We start from the raw sequence: 16,532 nt of genomic DNA on the forward strand, positions 1-16,532 counted from the left end.
AGCATGTGGTTTACACAATGAACAAAATGACAAAATGAACTTCATTTAAAAATTGTTGATGGATGTCAGGTAGTTTGCAACTGACTTAAAGGCTTCATTCTACCTAAAGGTAGGCTACAGAACGTAAGAAGGCCTGTAGCCAAAACACACACACACAGACACCTTCATGTGGTCAGTTCATTCATCCCAATCAGAAACACGCCTACATACAGTGTAAAATGAGCAGTGTGCTGAGTCCTGCTGGCTGCTGAATTGAACAGTGTAAGTGTGGCAGACGGAGTTATAGCCACAGCAGGGGCTGCATTTCTGATTTGCACACACTTTGCACACAACTGCAGCGTCAGAAATAACCAGGGGCAAAGGGTAAAAATACCCCCATATTTAACATCATTCCTCCTTGAAACACAAGTGCAGGGGCAGCAAATGCCCTCAAAATAACCTGGAATAAATCCGTGGGAAGGAACGTCACCATCTCGCTAATAAAGCAGCCAACACGTCGCACATTTTCAGGCCTGCTGAGCTTGACCTGGCAGTGTGAAGGTGCTTTCCCACAGATAAAATGGACTGCTAGGTTTTATTATTAGCATTAATATACTGTTACTTTATGTTTAAGTATGCACTGATATGGGAATTTTGGACTGATGGCAATATCCAGAATGTTTAGATTTTATTTTCCATGTAAATCTGCATTACGGCCCGTGCTTTAAAGATTTATAAAAAGTAGAAATTTGGACGTCATCCACCTGGATTAGTATTCCCAAGAAATGTATTTCTATAGAGTTATAAATGCAGAAAAAGTACTAAATCGCAGACATTTTGAAGGGGAATCAGCTGCTGCTTTGGGCCGGGTAGAAGGCCCTGGCTCGGTTCTGTCCAGCACTGAGCTTGATTGTGTAGATAGCTAAGTGCTGCAGTATTAGTTGGCTAATTGTAGCTGCAGAATTGGTTGGTTTTGTGGATGTAATTAGCCTGCTAGCTAATTGTAGGTGCTGTATTAGTTGGCTAACTGTAGCTGCAGTATTAGTTGGTCTTGTGGATGTAATTATTTAGTTTGCTAACTGTAGCTGCTGAATTTGTTCGTTTGTGTGGATGAAATTTCCAGAGAAACATTTCCACACAGCGCTGGGCTTCTGTCCAGCCAGGAGCTTTGTCCTCACAGCTGCAGCTGGATACAACCGGACATTTCTAGCTCAGTAACCCACTAGTTGGTGTTCAATCCACCAAAAAATGGAATGGTATTTTAAAATCTACCATTTTAAAACTGCACAAAAATGGAATGGAAAAAGCCCACAATTCCAAAATGATTGATAAAAGATTGTTACACTAGGAAGCAGGGCAGGTTTAAATATTGCTAAAGCCAAAATGCATAAAAAGGATGATGAAAAAGGGGTTTTCGATGACTTGTAAAGGCTGCGAGTCAAGCGATTACGTTTTCAGTTGGCACAAGTGGCAGGTAACTGGAAAACAAGTGGACCTATGGATATTCCTATCCTGACGCACAGGATAGAAATGCCGACACTCTGAAATGCCAGATCTCAGCAGCAAAATGACTCTGCCCTATGCTCTCCCGGAACTGTCTGAAGCATTTGTACACCCAGCTGTATGGTGGACGTTGTTGGGGTGGCACAGAGGCTGGCCACTGCTCATCCTACCCGGCATCTCTGAACAGCAGAGGTTTCTGCAGAAATGTCTCAATTGTGTGTGACGTTTTAATGGAAACATGTGTAAAATCACCTGGCTTTCAGCACCAGGCAGACATTTCAAACTGATGTGTTTTTTTTTTGTTTGTTTGTTTGTTTGTTTTTTTTTTGTTTTTTGATGATGAATAATGTTGATGCGAGTCTGATGTCGCTTTGCAGCCTGGTCTTTTATTTTGTTGTATTTATGATTTCATTCTTTTGAATGGGGACAAAAATGATCACTTTAAATCAGAGTAATTCCCACCTTGACTATTGTGTCAAAGGTGTAGAATGCTTCACTGAAGATTACAGAAGACACCAGGGTTCAATCATGAGCTGTTGCATGAAATGAGAGCTGCTCACGGGGACCACCTCCATCTGAGAGGATATGCCCTGAAAATGTCATCAAGGTTCAAGGCCCTGCCAGGCCGCATCATTAATGTGTTCTTTAGCTGTGTGCACCTCCTGTTACAGATCCAGTTGACATCCCCTGTGTGTGTGTGTGTGTGTGTGTGTGTGTGTGTGTGTGTGTGTGTGTGTGTGTGTGTGTGTGTGTGTGTGTGTTGAGGCTGCACCATGCCGCTGCTTTGTATTCATGAGCCTCACTAACTCCCTTTTGTATCTCTGCCTCACTAGATGATGAAGCATGCGTGGGACAGCTACAGGCAGTATGGCTGGGGACACAACGAGCTCAAGCCCATCGCTAAGAAAGGACATTCCACGAATATCTTTGGTGAGTGAGGTACACCCCTCCCCTTTCTCCCCCCACTGCACCCGTAAATCTGCTGTACCCACAGGTTTGTCCTCTCATTTGCATGTAAATAACTGCGCTTGGTGTGTGGCTCTCTTCAGAGCGGAATTCAATACATACACAAACACGTCCACTTTCCTGGGCCCTCGCAGTGTGTAATTTCTGTGTTTTCAGAGACGTGCGGACATGCGCGTAACATGGCATGAAGAGGCAGGTGCGTCCAGCATCACCACGACGTCCAGTTGTATTTAATCATTTCAGCATTCTTTTTCTCTGCTAACTGAACACTCCAGCTGTTCTCGCTGATATAGGAGATCAGACTAAAGCAGCTAAAGCTGTGTGTGTTTGTGTCTAGAATCAGAAGTGTTCATTCTGGCAAATTGACCATAAACTGTTTTTTCCAGAGCTGGTGAGAGCTGGTGGGCCCACAGTTCTCATTAGCTTTCACTCTGGCTTTCTCTGTGATGTTGTTTTGAATATCACCGCTGCTCTGCACTGTGGCTCTCGGTTGCACAATGTGAGAAAGGGAGAGTGAATGCAGAGGGGGTTGAGAATGAAAGAATCAAAACGCAGAGGGAAGTGCCATGCATCTGATAATTCACTTTCATAATTAATGAGCCAGCCTTTCTCTCCTTACCCTCTCTACCTCACTGGGATCTCTCTCACGCTCTGTCTCTATTTGGGAAAGGACTGGTTTCTATGGACCGTATTGATCACTGTGTGCGTGCGCGCGTGTGTGTCGGGACATAGCACTCATGAATGGTAGAGTGGGATGATTCATGTTTGTGTCCTCCTTAAATGCACTAATCCACTGTTCCCTGCCTGTACTGAAGACCTGGGCAGTAAATACATGAAGGAATGCCTGAAACGGGGAAAGAAGTGTCAACTACAAACATACCGATGGGATTTCGGGTTGAAATTGCATTGATTAAGTTATTGATTCACCGGTTGATTATTGCAACACATTATTATGAAGCTATAATTCATAATTATGAAACTATAAGTCATGATTGCAGGTCATGTAATACCTGCAATCATGTAGGACAGTTGATGTGAGTCTCCTCTGACTCTGTGCTGTCCTGCAGCCTGCAACCTGAATGTGAGCAGCATTATTAATGGCTGCTGATGGTGGTGACAGCATGATAACGTCATATTCTGTTGGCTAACTACATTTCCTCCAGTTATTGTGTTAAGGGAATACCACAGAGCTCTTCCAGATTTAGTATTTCGCTATAATTTCGCTATGAAATGAGAGAGAATTCCTCCAGTAGGCTTGCAGAGGGTGTAGAGTGAGACGACCGTATTGCTTTCGGAAACTTTAATATGCCACTAATGGAGCGATGCAATATTCTCCATCTCCTAAATCCATCTTTTCATAAGCCCTGATAAGGAACAGTAATGTAAGTGATCTTCAGACTGGCTTGGGACTGGTTTATCTATCTGCATTCATTTGAATAGTATTGGTAGTGATGGGAAAAGTGGAAAGAATGGCTGGTTGTGAGCTCTCAGGAATACAAGTTGCTATTGGTAGTCCATTCAGAATACTAGGCGCCAATGCCTCCAGAGCAGAGGTTGTATAAACATGTTCGTTTTTGTAATTATAATGCACACAAGTTTCACGCCATAATTACAAGAAGCGGGACCTTTCCAGTGACGTCTCCACGTGGCCCGTGTCCATTTATAAGACCAATAGGACCTGCCCGACCTCTGTTGGAGCCTAGACTTTGGAACGCAGCTGTAAAGTTACCACCCTGCACATTTTGGTGTGTTTCCAGCTTTAAAATGCCCAGATCAACTCTGTAAGAGGTTGTTAATGACCACATTAGCTAAAAGTCTTTAGCCTAGCTAGATTTTTTTCAGCAGGTTCTAGCTATGGTACACATTTGTTGGACTGGTTGTGTTGAAAGCAGGGGAAACCCTGTAATGTGCAGAGTAGTGTATCACAGCCGGGTTTGAGAAACCCTTCTCTAGTTAAAGGCGAATGTGTAATGTGTTTTGAAGCCGGGCCCTCTGTCCCCGCTGACTTCACGCCATGTGAATTAAACCTGATGCTATTCTGAGATTTTTCTGAGATTCCCTGGCAGGCAGGCATTTACTTTTTTATGTAAAGCCAAGCACTATCAAAAGAACACACAACCAGCTGTACAGTTGCAGTAATTTTGTCAAATAAATAAGTAAATCAATAAATAAACAGAATAAGGTGAGCAAACAGTAAGGCCGTTCTATCTGACGGTTTTTGCATGCGATTTCCAGCCTTCGTTTGGTGATGGCCCGTGGCGTAATATGAGGTATTCAGTGTTTGTGTTAAAATCCCATCTTGCATTGCTTGTGTCACACAGTGTAAGACGCTGCGTGCTTGAGGTCTGACCTTTTGACTGCAGGGCCGATGTGGTGATCGAAGCATATCCGTTTACCCGTGGCTGGCTCAGGGGTCATTTGACCACGCTTAGCTGACTTGTAGGTTTTTGCATGAAAATGTTTGACACGTGGAAGTGCAGGTCTGGGCTGGCTAAAGGCACTCGAGCTGTTTATGCTGTGGTCTAGGAGTACATGGAGTGACCATAAACAGTTTGTTTACTAGGAAAGTGCTCTTGTGCAAACGTGGGTCAGATTACATAGGTTACCACAGTACACACATCACCATGTGTCAAAACACCGGATCTGTGTTTCCCACACGTAAAATATACTCTGGCACCCCTCTAAAGTGTATTATAGTGTATTATTGTCAAGGATATCTGTCCTATTTTAGCAAATTCCAAAGAGAAAATTATTTGGGTGGTTATGGAAAAAGGAAAGCGGGCAGTGTTGCGCTATTCTTGCCGGGTCCATCATTACATTACATTACATTATCAGCATTTAGCTGACGCTCTTATCCAGAGCGACTTACATGGTAATGTAATACATGGTTACATGGTATTACAGAGGCGGGCCAATGTAGTGTTAGGAGTCTTGCCCAAGGACTCTTATTGGTGTAGCGCAGCAAAGTCACCCAGACCGGGAATCGAACCCCAGTCTCCCACGTGGTGTGGTAGCTCAGTGGCAGGTAGTGGTGTTATCTGTTGCACCACACCAACCACCATCAAGTGGGGAAAACCCCCAAAAACACACATTGCTGCCCCCAGGCTTGTCTCGGATGCATACAGCCACACTTCAGCTAAGCTGAATCTTTCAGAGCAGGCGTATGGAGCGTCTGCACACTCTTTCATAGTTGGCCTTGAATTCTAAATTATGAATGATGATGATATCTCGTCTCATTAAAGTTTGGAGTTAGTTTGTGAGGGTCTTTTCTTCAATTAATAATTGCTTCTTGATTTGCAGTTGAAAAGTGATGATTTAAGTTTCGAGGCATGTGGGTATTGTCAGAACTGTAGCTGAAGGCCCATCGCCGTATTCACTTTTCTGATAACAGCCTTTATTGAACAGCCGTAATGAGGAGTCTTCTTAGTCAGGTTTCATTTGTTTTTTGCCTTGTGGAGCTGCTGAAATGAAACCAGCCCAAAGCTTAACCTCAGTGCCAGGCCTAAGCCAGTATTAAACTCCACCACAGAGGAAAGGCTGTGACTCTGCACTGGTCAGTGTTGCTGATTGCTCCTGGTTCCCGTCTTGTACTGTGGCCCTTCACTATCTCAGCTTGAAGTTTGGTTGTCCTTGCCATGGTGGTCAGGTCAGATTTGTCAGATTAGTCACTGGGAAATGAAGCAGAGCTGCAGATTAGAGAGGCTTTGATCGGCACTCGGCTTAATCAATACAGGCTAGGATCTAACCACTCTACTGCTCTCCTCCGTTTACTTCTGCTTATACAGTCTTACAGTATTAAAAAGATGACATGTACACATAGCTACATTGGTATGCTGGTCTTGGTGACTGTGAGTAAGTTAACGCAGGAAAGGTTTTCTTCTGGGGACTCTTCCATGCAGGCCATATTTGTGCAGGTGTTGCTGCACAGTAGAACAGTGCACCTACCAATCCCCAAAAAGGGTTTTTTCCACCCAAACCACACAAAAGAAATTCAAAAAACTGCACTGCCAAGAGCAGGTACGTGTATATATACACAGCACTGTAATTTCTTCACACCCTTGCATTACTAGTTTAAAAACCATCCATCTTGTCAATCCAAAATTACTTGCCGTCTTGCGTAATCCCCCCTCGTCTGCTAAATAGCAGAGCGTGCAGGCAACTTTTTGACAGCGCTGACAAGCGCTCTCATTACAGGTGTCTGCCCTTCAATGTGCGGGCAAAGCAGCTCACTCAACGAGCACAGTGACGTCCTCGACAAACAAAAATCCTCTCGCCATTCTTCTGCAACTGCCACTTTGTATTCAAAGTTGTCCCTCCGATTAGACATTGTCTGAAACCAGTGGTTTTGCTGGTAGGGGTCTGTGTCGTGCGAGTGCTTTATGACGCAGCGACTTGCATAGCACATTCTAACACCTCTTTTCTTCAGTGTGGAGTTAGAGGAACTGCACATTCACTAATTCACACGTGATTAGCCCTGCAATATTCGAACTAGCTCTATTTTGGCTGTGTATCTGCTGTAGCACAAAATCGCCTCATGCAAACAAAGGAGATAATGGCACACGCTCTGAGGTCAAGCAAAAGAGGAAATGGCTCAAATTCAATGTAACGAGCTGTCAACGTTACAACTCTGCTTTCCTCATCTGCATCGCAGCACTGAAAACAGGGTTTTGGGTTTTTCTTCACCTTGGAAGGAGTTTTGCAAAAGACCCGAGGCACAGTTTGTGTATTTACAAAAGGCCAAAATGCATAGAAAAGCTACATTTGAATAAATATGCACGTATGTATGGACAAGGCCTGAGACCTTGGTAAAACGTATGGGAGCTCAAATCTTTTGGGTTGCTTAAACTTTTGCATGGTGCGTCTTTCTTATTTTTTTTTTTTTGTTCACGTTCTGTTTTATAATATTATATATTATATAACTGTAATAACAAACTTCTCTTGATTAAAATGTTACAGAATGTTTAGTTTTTACTTGTATACCTTTTCGTCTTTTACTCACCTAACTCTTCACAGTAACAGAAAATTTGACCTTGAGTCCCCAGACGTCTGTATACCACTGTAAATATCAGCTGTGCATAATGTGGTTGTCAAATTACGAAGTCGTATTGCAATACAAGTATAAAGTTTAAAAAACAACATGGTATTTCTTGCTCCTGGGCTCCTCCTGCAGTCAGGAAGTTTCATTTGTGCTTTGAACCGCCGCTAAAGGACACGCATTTCTGGACAAGCTGAGAGATACAGAGCAGTTACTGAAAGTAAAAGAAGGATATGGGCTGAAGTGGTAAGAGTAATATTACAGAATTTGACTCGACATTCACCAATGTTACATACTGCATTTAGCAGCGTGCTGAGCCCCAAAGGCAACGCAATTACCCCCTTTTACAGGAAATAATTTAGCTGATTAAAAAAGCTGCATTGTGGAGCTTAAAGCACAAGCAGAACTTCCTAACTGAAAGTTGATCACAGTAATGTTGATAATTACGATAAACAGTAATCATTTGTCTGGGTTTGTAATATCTTCCTAGATCACACAGCTTGCATTGCAGATTAACACAAGCCAATTAATACACTTCAAATCCAGCTGAATCCTGAGCACACCAGTAGCTTAGTAGTAACTTTAAGCCTCTGCTAGTTTTTAAACAACAGTAGATTTATAGTTTAAATATTAATGTGTAATATGGGGTCAGATTTTGTGTGTAGCCAGTGAGTCGGCTGTGGGTTTACTGCTGTGCTATCAAGACGTGGTATGAAGTTTGTTTAGCGTTTGTAAGCGTTAAAGCTGCCTTCGCCTTCTTAATGTAGGCCCCTTTACGGCCTGCTCCGGTCATTTGCTCGCGTTTTCAAATGGAGATTTGCATCTGAACTGTTTGCACCCTGCGAGCTTTGGATATCTTTTGCTTTTTGTCTGTAAAGATGCGAGATCAGTGATGGTGGTTGTTACATATGGACTGTGATAATGTACTCATTGTAACAAAGGCAAAACTTTGGGTTCCTACATGCAAATGGTGATTAAATACGTGTTTACAAATTAATGTTGGTCTACTGTATTCTTCTGTTTCTCTGCTGACCACGTTCCATTTAAAGTTCGGCTGCTTGCTGCTCAACAAACTAGGTCATCTTTTCCTTTTATTGGCTCCCAGGGCAGAACAGCACAGCGCATGACGGGCAGAGCTATAAAGCGTCTGCATGACGACTTCCCCTAGAGAGAGAGAGGCCTGATTGGCATAAGGATCTCGTCTGAGTGAACGCTGAATGACTGGCTGCTTTGGAGAGAGCCTCACATCACTGTCAGAGTGTAGAGGCCTGTATGGCCATGACGACACTGCTTAGAGAGAGGACTGAGAGTGAGAAATAAATAAAGAAATGGACTAGAATGAGGTGAAAATAAGACATAGAGGTCAGTAGGATCAGGATCAGCGGAGGGAATAGGTTAGGAGAGAAGGTGGCTGGAGAAAAGGAAGAAAGCACTGCCGAGGCCTTTTCCCACCCATTGGGTTCATTGGCTTCATTCATTTCCAATATTCTTCAGCTCGTCGGTGTAATTCCTGCCATCCCCCTAGGAGTCTTGATGAAATCTCCAATTATACATGCATTTCTTTGCTTCTTGTGAAATTGCGTTCCCTAGGTGGTTAATATTTTCCTAATGATCCGTGTGATTCTCTTGTTCATTCTGTTTGACTGCAGAGTACATGGGGAAATAGGCAGTGGTTCACAGCACGGCACTGTGCGAGCGTGTGTCTGTGTGTGTGTGTGTGTGTGCGCATTCGTGTGCACAGTAAGTGAGCGCTGCGGTGGTGTTAATGGTGTAATGATAGTTTAGATGCGATGCGAGTTCCAGAAGAGCTGGAAGGGGCCAGTACTGAGATTGCTCTGACTTATCCGAGGCATGTGGTTGAATACAGTTCAAGGAATAGCTTATTAAGTAGGTCTTGCTCTGTATGTTGATGAACATATGCTGTTAGGATTGTGTATTGGCAAGAACCTGGCGATGCGACACAGATCACGGTACAGGGGTTACTTCTATTACTCCACCAATTTGTACACGAACCCCTTTTGTTAGCTTTTTTGTATTAAGGGGTTAAATCAGATTTTAGGAAAAAGGGTCATAGTGGAAGAAAAACTCACCATCATATTCATAAAATCTGAGTAAAAGCAATCCCAGCTGTGGGGTCTGAAGTACAACACTAGCCACATTTACGTGCAGCCTGATATTCTATTCCAACTACTAGTCTGATTATTACCAGTCTACGTTCATGTGCGTACTCAGTCGGAATAAACTAGTCCCTTTGAGGCCGCTCTGAATACAATTTGTATCCGATTGAACACGGTGGGAATTCCTTTAAGTAATGTGTTAAGCAGACGAATAATAAGCATGTAAACATCTGTATCTGATTACATTCCCAATCGGAACGTGTAAGTACATTCTTTGCATGCAGATACAAGGCAACAGCAACACGACTTCTCACTGGAAAAGGGTCTCTTAATGCCAAACGGACGTTTGTGTTTGTCTGTGTTTGGTTGAATATGACGTGGAATTCAAGTTTGTTCAAGGTTTCGTGATGTTCGGGGCAGTTGGTCATGACTTAGAGTAGACGTTTACACACACAGCTGCGCCCCCACTGAATCTTTTTGTTTTTTATTTTTTTTGGCTAAGCTATGCCATTGATGGTGCCAGTCCTATTATTGGTGCTGTGCCATCTTATATGAGGTGAAGCTAACCTTTTTAAAGCTTTGTTTTGGAGATCCTGGTGCATGCTGGTCCTCTAGTGTGACATCTAGTGGCTGAAAGAACAACTTAAGGCTCCTTTTAAGATTTTTAAGATTGATTTGAACTGTAAATATGAACTGGCATGAATTCCGATTTTGACTGAGAGGCTGCAGCCCAAGAATGAAGTGCCCTAAAGTTGACACCTTGACACCTTTTTTTTGACAAATGAGACAAAGGAGGAGTCGTTTAGTCTACAGTGACTGAGCAGAGATTTGTTTAGAGAAGTTAAGAAGAGACATTCAACCCTAAAAACACTGTTCCAGATGTTAAACATGGTGGTGGTAGAGTTATAGTGGCAGTGACTTTGCTGTCTGTGGAAATGGTACATTGCACAAAGTGAATGCAATCATAAAGAAGGAGGACTAGCTCAAAATGTAGCATAAGCTCAAACCATCAGCAGGACAGTGCAGCCAAGAAATAGTCCTATTTGTGATGGTGTTAGACTAAAATTGTTGGAGCAGTAAAATTTCCATAGCGTACATTTTCCAGAAAGATGCTATTTATGCAGAGATTTAAAAAAGGGTGGGATAATCTGAGACAGTGGAGCTGTGTAGGCTGTAGCAGACAGTAGTCTGAGGCTGCAGCAGTTGGCCATGTTGTGGTGTATGAGCGGTTTGGACCAGCTGAGTGCCTCACGCCCACAGGGAGATGGAAGGAGCTCTAGTGTTTCTGAGTGTGTATGAGAAGGGGGTGTGTGTGTGTGAGAGAGAGAGCCTGCATGTGTTTTTGCAGCAGTTTAACGCTGCTGTATGAAGCAGAATGCCACAGCAGTCAGACGTGCTGTGCTGAAGCGCAATATTAGATTCTCACTTGGTGCACTTTTGGTCCCTCGCTAATACGCAGCTTTCCGAAATGAGCAGACACATCCAATATGTCAGCCCGTTTTATCTCTCCTGAGGAGAGAAGGGATGTGTGTGTGTGTGTGTGTGTGTGTGTGTGTGTGTGTGTGTGTGTGTGTGTGTGTGTGTGTGTGTGTGTGTGTGTGTGTGTAATATCACACATAGCCCGTGTAGCTGTTATACGTGTTACTCTGATCTCTCCCCTCACTGCTGCTCCGTTCAGACCTTCGTCTTCATATTGACTGTGTCAATTCGGAATGATGGAGCGATTCAGACTTTAAACTCCATTGGGGTGTGTGTGTATGTGTATGTATGTGTGTGTGGAGGAGCCCAGCACTGATCAGAAGTGACTTTGTTTAATTCTTGCTCTCTTTTTAAGTGCGCTGAGGCCGTACTTGGGGCAGGCGCTTCGCCAGATTTGAACAGCCGGCGGAGAACCACGGAAAGAGAAAGCTTTCCCAACAGAGCTTCACATTTTCTCTCTGCTCCCATGTGTCTCCTGCCTCTTTCTCAGCATTCTGCTCAGATTGAACTCATAACAGTGGGCCAGTGCCAACCTCAGGCGGGAAATGGCATGGATTTGGGACTGCTTTCTCCGCTAGACATGCAAATAAAGCCTCCAAGCCGCAGCGACAGACTTGCACAGAGAAAGAGAGTAAAAAGACAGAGATGGATGACTGTGGAGCAGAAGAGAAGGAAAGAGGATGATGGGGAGTATGAAAAATACCGGAGCTATGGGTTCACAGTTCATGTGTTTTTGGCATGATCTCTTCTTTCATGTGTTTGGTATCGGCCAATAACAGTTTGATATAAGCTTTAAAGAAACACTGTATAATTTCACCTTCATAATTATTGTGATGCTCCACTGACTTGTAATAAGGAGAATAGTGTCTCTATCATTGCCACTCTACTCCAGTCCACATGATTCTTTCCCTTCTATATGCCAGTTCTGTATCTCTTAGCTTGTCTAGAAATGCATGTGTAGAGCATGTTTTTTAGATGTGGCTCAAAGCACAAATGACATTTCCCAACTCTAGGGGGAGCCCAGGAGCAACGAAAACCAACTCTTAATAATGCTGCTTTAAGCTGTTAAAAGAAAGTTCACTCAAATTCACACTCTGTGAGCCCGCAGGAAGAAATACACATCTATTAATGTGACCTCACACACTGCGGAGGAGGTAGGGGGGGCTGTTTCTAGATTTGTTATAGGTTTTAGATGCATTCCCCTCCAGACCTGTTTCACTGTAAAATGCATGGACAGTGTAGTTCCATTCCCTTCTGTTCTACAAAAATGAAGCCAAAATGTTTTTCTGTGTTGTTAAATCTGCAAGCGGAGGCGGAGCTAAACTCCCCTACTCATTGGGTAGACTCGCCCCTTTCTCCCAGACCTCTCAGTGTCTCAAAACGCCTGCTTGAGTTCACAGCACAGCCTAAAGAACCAGAAGCAAAGTGGATTTTTCCACTGCATACCTAGTTTGTCCAGGAAGTGTAATGTTTCCAAAAGTGTCCAAAAGTGCAGTTTATGTATTTTATTATGAAACAATTTAGATTTCTTTTATGTTACAGTGCTTCGAGGCTACTGTGAGAGTCCGAACATACCAGTGACTCATTAAAAAGGAATTAAGATTAAAATAATGTTTTAAATGGTATTTGGACTCTGTCCAGACCAGAAAAAGTGAGCACTGGCTGAGGCCGAGTGCAAACGCTATCAACACGCCTAACTACAGTAATGTAAGCTGGCTGGGGATGAGGTGGACTGGGGATCATCCAACATCCTGACCTCGCGCTCTTGTCTCTGAATGCAATCAGATCCTCCAGAATCTAGTAGAAAGCTTTCCCTGAACAGTACAAAAGCAGGATGAACTTTTTAATGCCCTTAACTTTAGAAGAAACTATGAATGAGCAGGTGTCCAAATACTTTTGTCCATATAATGTGCAGAATGCCCTGTTTATATGTTTTTTCCAGCCTACCGTAATCAGAAGTGTCCTAACACATTTTACTCTCCTTCATTAAATTATTAAATGCAGCGTTCATATACTTGACCTACTGATTCCTGTTCAACTGAAACACAGATCAGCTGAGTGGAAGTATGGCCCAGTGTTGCTCACTTATTGGCAGCGCCTATAAGTGATCATCCTGGCCAACTTCGCCGACAGTTACTGCGGCTCAGGCTCGAGGGTGTGGTGTGTGTGTGTGTGTGTGTGTGTGTGTGTGTGTGTGTGTGTGTGTGTGTGTGCGCAAGTGTGGTGGGTCCTAATTAGCTCCAGGTATCTTGCTCCTGTCCTTGTGTGTATGTGTGTGCGTGAGAGAGGAGTCCTGTCCCTCAGCATCACTGCTCCAGTAATTCATCAAAGTGCTGTAGCTCAGTAAATATTCATCAGCCACTTAACAGTGACTGACGGCGCAACTCCGCGCACAGCAAACAGCACACAGATCATACACTCGCGCCACGCAGCCAGCAGGGAGAGAGCAGGGAATGAGGAGTGTTTGGAGAACGGTTGTTTTTGATAATATACACTATACTGAAGTAACCTTTTTTTAGTCTCCTTGTAGGAGGGGACTGAGAACAGCCTTCGTCTGCCAGAGAGGAGAGAGAGAGAGTCTCACTCGTACCTGAGAGAGTGGATGTGAGAATGGATGTTAGCTGGAGTGTGAAAAGCAGAAATGACTGCATATGTGCCACACTCCCCAACCCAATATTCATACAGAATACTCAACACACACTGTACATAAGCAATTTACATCCCGCTCACTCTTTTATTCCCAGTCTTCTCCCAGTCTCTTTCTCTCCGTCTCTCTCTCTCTCCTTCAGAACAAATCAAACATCCAGGAGCTTTTTCTTCCCTCACACACACTCTTACAGCTTTGTTTCAGGACGTACACTCCAGTGAGTTTGCAATTCTCTCTTGAATAGATAAGTCATGGCTCAGGCTGTATAAAGTGGCCTCAACGTAGATGGAGGCAAATGCAGCTGAAATTTTATTACAATGCATTCGGAAAAGTCTTCAGACTTTATTTTATTTTTTACATTTTATGTTGAGGCCTTGTGCTAAAATAATAATTAAAAAAGTTTCCCCCATTATTCTGCACTCAATGTCCCTTAATGGCAGTAAGGTGAAAATAGAATTTTATTAAAAAGGAAAAACTGAAATTTCACATGGACACAAGTATTCAGATCATTTGCTAGGCCCCTGGAACTTTAGCCCTGGGGGTCTCCCATTTAACTTGATCATTTTTTTTTTTAGATGTTCCTACACCTTGTTTGGCCTATGGTAAATTTAATTGATTGGACATGACTTGGAAAGACGCACTCCGGTCTACATAACTATATTACAGCTAAAGCCACGAGGAAGAAAAGAACTGCCTGTAGAGCTCACAGAGAGGATTGTGTGACGGCATAGATCTGGAGAAGGTTCCCAAGAGCGTGGAGGTCTCCAAAAATCCTAAATGGGAGAAGTTTGGAACAACCAGGTCTCTTTGTAAAGCTGGTTGTCCCACCAAACTACATAATCCAGGGTGAAGGACCTTGATAAGAGAGGTGACCAAGAACCCAATGGGCACTCTGACTGAGATCTGGTAAAGATCCTGTGTAGAGATGGGAAAAACGTCCAGAAGGTCAACCATCACTTCAGCACTCTGGGTGCACCGATCTGTACTTCATGGCAGAGTGACCAGACTTTAAGCTTCTCCTCAGTAAAAGACACGAGACACAAGAGCACCTAAAGCACTCTCAGAATGTGAGAAACAAGATTCTCTGGTCTAATGAACCCAAGATTGACCTTTTTGCTGAACTTCTAGGAGTCATGACTGGAGGAAATCAGGTACTGCTCATCACCTCACAATACCATCCCTGTAGTGAGGCATGGCGGTGGTAGCATCATGCTGTGGGGGTGTTCGTCAGTGGCTGGGACAGGGAGACTGGCCAGGGTTGAGGGAAAGTACAGAAATATCCTTAATGAAAACGTGATCCAGAGCGCTCAGACCTCATTAAATGACCCCAAAGAGCGACCTGCACACAAGCCCGCATGACCGCTGAAGAATAATGGTCATGTTGTACTGGTGGATCTACATATAGACTGTAATCAGTTTGGACAGTCCCTTGCCTGTTGTAAGTGATTATTCCCCAGTACTCCTTAAAGTTTCTCTGTGGAAATGTAGAACGTGACCTTAAAGTCTTATCAACTAATATCCTGAGAGTCCATGGCATTGAAGCTTGAAATTAATGTTGGATTTTCATTTCAAGGCCATCAGAAAAGTTAACTGGCTTGGAGAAAAGTGAACTTGTCTGTCCAACGAAATGTCTGCAGCCCTTATGATGTCCAAGATGTAATCACCCAAAACGCATGCATTTTAAAGAGGTTCATTTTCTGTTCACGTTCTGTAACTGGAGGAGTCTGATAACCTCTCGGTGTCGGTTCTGCGGAACTACGGACATGGCTGGACAGCGTAAGACCTTCTTTCCTTGCCGATGCTGTTCAGAGATTCCGGTTCCTCCTGTCACTTTACTCAGAACTGGAGCATTCGTCCTTTATTCCCTACAGATAATTTGCTCCCAAAGACATGTTAATCTGGAACAGCCCAGTGTAATTCTCGGAACACAAATTGGACATCATAAGCACTTCCTTCAGAAAAATAATACACACAAAAGCGAGCCACCAGGCAATTAGCACCCCTGGTTGTAGTTCAAAGCCCACATGATATAGTCTCTACTGGGGCTGACGTTTTAATTGCCCGGCTTTTCGCCTCCTTTCTCTACGTAGCATAAGCAGAGATGTGGGAGCTTTTGTGCTCGTATAGGAAAGCCCTGTGATCTTCCTTTTTTTAACTATTATTCAGGAGATGATCAAGGACCCTTTTATCTCATTTGTACTGGAATGAACTCCATTCCTGGCTTGACATTATTCTTCCGGTTCTTTTTCCTCAATCTCAAAAGACAGTTTTATATATCAGCCAGTTTGGGCGACAAACTCAGTGGCTGTTCCTTTCAGCATCCAGAAAGGCTTAGTGGCTGCTGGTCAGTTTGGCCGCAGCTACGGTGGCCACTCTCGCGCTATTAACAGTGGAGGGGACTCTCATTAATCTCAGCCTAAAAGATGGCTGAGCGAGTGAGCCCACTGACTAATGGCTTTTGGCTTGCTGGTGCAGCGCTGTAGTGCTCTGGCTTTTCAAATGAGTACGCAAACTGAGCTGCCATACCGAACACCCATCATGCTCACACCCAACCGACTCATCTTACCTCTTATTTGCTTCTTTGCCCAACCTGACAGTTTATGAGCCAGCGGAGAAAATGAAGTCTGAATAATGAAATCACCACACGGGTTGCCATGTGTGCCTTCACATTAGAGCAGCCTGAAAGCTGTCACCTAATGAAACTGGCAGAGATGCCGTCGAGAAAGAGCCGGGAGATGGAGAGCTGAGATTTGCATGGAGAGAGAGAGAGAGAGAGAGAGTTGAAGAGGGAAGCTGGAGCAGCGGC

The 16,532-nt window shown here is 43.7% G+C and overlaps 1 protein-coding gene across 1 annotated transcript in view; it reads left to right on the forward strand.

The window, feature by feature from the left end:
• man1a2 (mannosidase, alpha, class 1A, member 2) overlaps positions 1–16,532 on the forward strand; it is a 94,552-nt gene that overhangs the window by 40,468 nt on the left and 37,552 nt on the right. Inside the window, 1 exon segment of the mRNA XM_072686016.1 lies at positions 2,316–2,412. Coding sequence (XP_072542117.1) covers positions 2,316–2,412 — 97 coding nt within the window.

Source organism: Salminus brasiliensis, chromosome 8 (genome assembly GCF_030463535.1).
Source record: "Salminus brasiliensis chromosome 8, fSalBra1.hap2, whole genome shotgun sequence".
Lineage (NCBI taxonomy): Eukaryota > Metazoa > Chordata > Actinopteri > Characiformes > Bryconidae > Salminus > Salminus brasiliensis.